General features: G+C 39.7%; 1 protein-coding gene across 1 annotated transcript; it reads left to right on the top strand.

Moving 5' to 3' along the window:
• The first annotated feature begins 193 nt into the window (after nt 1-193).
• Nucleotides 194-1,921, top strand: LOC118738804 (60S acidic ribosomal protein P0). The gene is made up of 3 exons (XM_036469791.1): nt 194-301; nt 423-523; nt 742-1,921. The coding sequence occupies exons 2-3, from the start codon at nt 470-472 to the stop codon at nt 1,639-1,641; spliced, it is 954 nt and encodes a 317-aa protein (XP_036325684.1). The 5' UTR covers nt 194-301; nt 423-469; the 3' UTR covers nt 1,642-1,921.
• The last annotated feature ends 1,170 nt before the right edge of the window (nt 1,922-3,091 follow it).

Below are 3,091 nucleotides of genomic sequence, written 5' to 3'. Positions count from 1 at the left end.
TTTTTTTTATACAGCCAAACAATAAAAATTTTGAAACGAGTGCCACGTGAATGCAGATCCTACTGATTCAATCATCTTACAGCTCTGCTATCTATCTATGCTGTATGGCGAACTGAGAAAAGTACGTTTGACAAGCCGCTGGTGCAGTGTATTCCGTTCTTTAGTTACTTCACCAGAGGGCGCTACACACAATCAGGCAACTCTGTATTCAGCCGTTTTGCGATGCCAACTGCATAAAAATCTCTCTACACTCGGCCATTTTGGTCATAGACACCGTCGTTTGCGTACGTTTTGTGCTTTGGTGGGTAAAATAATCTGCAAAAATTAAGAACATCTAACATTCTAAAATAAGGAAGTGTTTTTCCACGGCCATGCCTTTATCCATTAATTTATATGCGATATTTATTTCCTGTATATTGCAGTTCTTAAATTCAATTCACGAGTCCCTAATTACACAACTTGATTCAAGATGGTTAGGGAGAACAAAGCCGCCTGGAAAGCTCAATACTTCCTAAAAGTGGTCGTAAGTATGCATCCAGTTCTATGTTCTTATTTTCTGCCAAATGATGAGAAATTTTCTACGTCTGAATGTGTATCGTCTGGAAGCCTTGCTTGAAAAAGCTGAACCCAGGCATCCTGATGCACGTTATGTTAGAAAAACCTGTGTCTGATTACATATTTTGCTTCTGATCTTTTGTCATATGTGCACCATTTGATTAACGTATTGAACTTTAATTGCAGGAACTTTTCGACGAATATCCTAAGTGCTTCATTGTCGGTGCTGATAATGTCGGCTCCAAGCAGATGCAAAATATCCGTACCAGCTTGCGTGGTTTGGCTGTTGTGCTCATGGGTAAGAACACTATGATGCGCAAAGCTATACGCGGTCATTTGGAGAACAACGCTCAATTGGAAAAGTTGTTGCCACACATTAAAGGCAATGTTGGCTTCGTATTCACTAAAGGCGATTTGGCTGAAGTACGTGATAAGTTGCTTGAGTCGAAAGTGCGCGCCCCAGCCCGTGCTGGCGCTATTGCCCCATTGCCCGTCGTCATTCCGGCACAAAACACTGGTTTGGGTCCCGAGAAAACTTCTTTCTTCCAGGCTCTCTCCATTCCGACCAAGATTTCCAAGGGTACAATTGAAATCATTAACGACGTGCCCATTTTGAAACCTGGTGACAAGGTCGGTGCTTCTGAGGCTACATTGCTGAACATGTTGAACATTTCACCCTTCTCGTACGGTTTGGCCATCACCCAAGTGTATGACTCGGGTTCCATTTTCTCGCCTGAAATCTTGGACATCAAGCCCGAAGATCTCCGCGCGAAATTCCAAGCTGGTGTTGCCAATTTGGCCGCTGTGTCTTTGGAGATTGGTTACCCAACCATTGCTTCTGCTCCACACAGCATTGCCAATGGCTTCAAGAATCTGTTGGCAATTGCTGCTGCAACCGAAGTCGAGTTCAAGGAAGCTGCTACCATCAAGGAGTTCATCAAGGATCCCAGCAAATTTGCTGCCGCCGCTGCTGTGGTTGCTCCTGCTGTTGGTGCTGGCGCTGCTGCCGAAAAGAAGGAAGAAGCTAAGAAGGAGGAATCGGAGTCTGAAGAGGACGACGATATGGGTTTCGGTCTATTCGACTAAAGATGGCAACAGAAAGCAATTCAACTTTGCCATTACGCTTTTTTCGAGTATGAGGCTTTGGATTTTACGAAGCATTCTGGATATATTGACAGTTGTAAGACGGAATTTTTTAGAATATATTGCGATTTTTTGCGCATTTCTTTGTTAATTGGTAAATTATTGTCGTGGTTTGACACACCCAATGGCAAGTTACCGGCACAGGGGAGTGCGTTTCAAAATCTAAACTATTCATTAGTAAAATCGGACTTTGTACAAGGAATAAAGTTGTAATTAGTATTTATATCTATTTTTTAATTTAAATGGATCTTGGCGGAGATTATACCTTGTGTGACAATGATCGTATGAGATTATCAAGTACAGCAGGTTATCGAAGATCGAAAGTGAAATTCGTATTATGACCTATGCAACCGTATCGAAATTTACGTTGAGTATCGAATTTCCTTCGAACAGAATTTTGGTTTCGATGGTGTAGCGAAGTGTTAAAATTGTGAAAAATTTATGATTTTGCATTTGTTTCCTTACTTTTTGGCGGCTAGACACTAATTTTAAACAATTTTTATGAATTTCATACAATTCTAACGTCGTGAATACTAAACACAAGCTCGAAAGGCCGGTTTTACTTGTGAAAGAAAATCCCAATACTCAGTTTGCACGATCTCTGAGAAGAAAATCGTAGAGTTGTTGAAAGTTTTAAAATACTTTAAATATATTTGGCTCACAAACGCCTCTTTTTAATAAATCTGAACGACAAATTTCTTAAATATATTTTGTCAAAATATATTCGAAAGACTACACTTAAACTCTCTTAAACATCCACTACTGCCCAGTTTACTAAGCTCTTCCATTCGTTGTACTCATTTTTACCACGTTTTTATAAACTCGCTTTCTTTATACCCGAGCGCATTTGTGCACAAGGGTATTATAACTTTGTTCACATAACGGTTGTTTGTAACAGGCAAAACGAATCGAGATAGATATGGACAAATGTATACATAAATGGTCAGGATGAAAAGAGAAATCGATTAAGCGGTGACTGTCCGTCCGTCTGTGCACACAATAACTCGAGTAAAAATTGAGATATCTTAACGAAACTTGGTATGTGCACTTCTTTCGGGCGTAGGACGGATGGTATTGAAAATGGGCAAAGTCTGACAATAACCACGCCTACCTCCCATATAACGGTAATTTTCAGAAATACGAAAACTGCGATATTTTAGTAACTAAAGATTATTCACTCAAAATTGATATTTACAATAAGTTTTAGACGAAAAATAAGAATATTATAAATTTTTGGAAAATGGGCGTAGCCACGCCCACTTATGGTTACATGTGTATATCTTGGTAACCGCTGCACCAATTTCTTCCAAACTTAGCACAGTTGTTAACCTTGGTATAACATACGAAATTTTTAAAATTCGACAATAACCACGCCCACATCCCATATAACGGT

This window comes from Rhagoletis pomonella, unplaced genomic scaffold (genome assembly GCF_013731165.1).
Source record: "Rhagoletis pomonella isolate Grant_MI unplaced genomic scaffold, Rhpom_1.0 Rhpom_scaffold_00005, whole genome shotgun sequence".
NCBI lineage: Eukaryota > Metazoa > Arthropoda > Insecta > Diptera > Tephritidae > Rhagoletis > Rhagoletis pomonella.
Note: the sequence above shows the minus strand (reverse complement) of the source record. Positions and strands in the feature narration are given on the sequence as shown.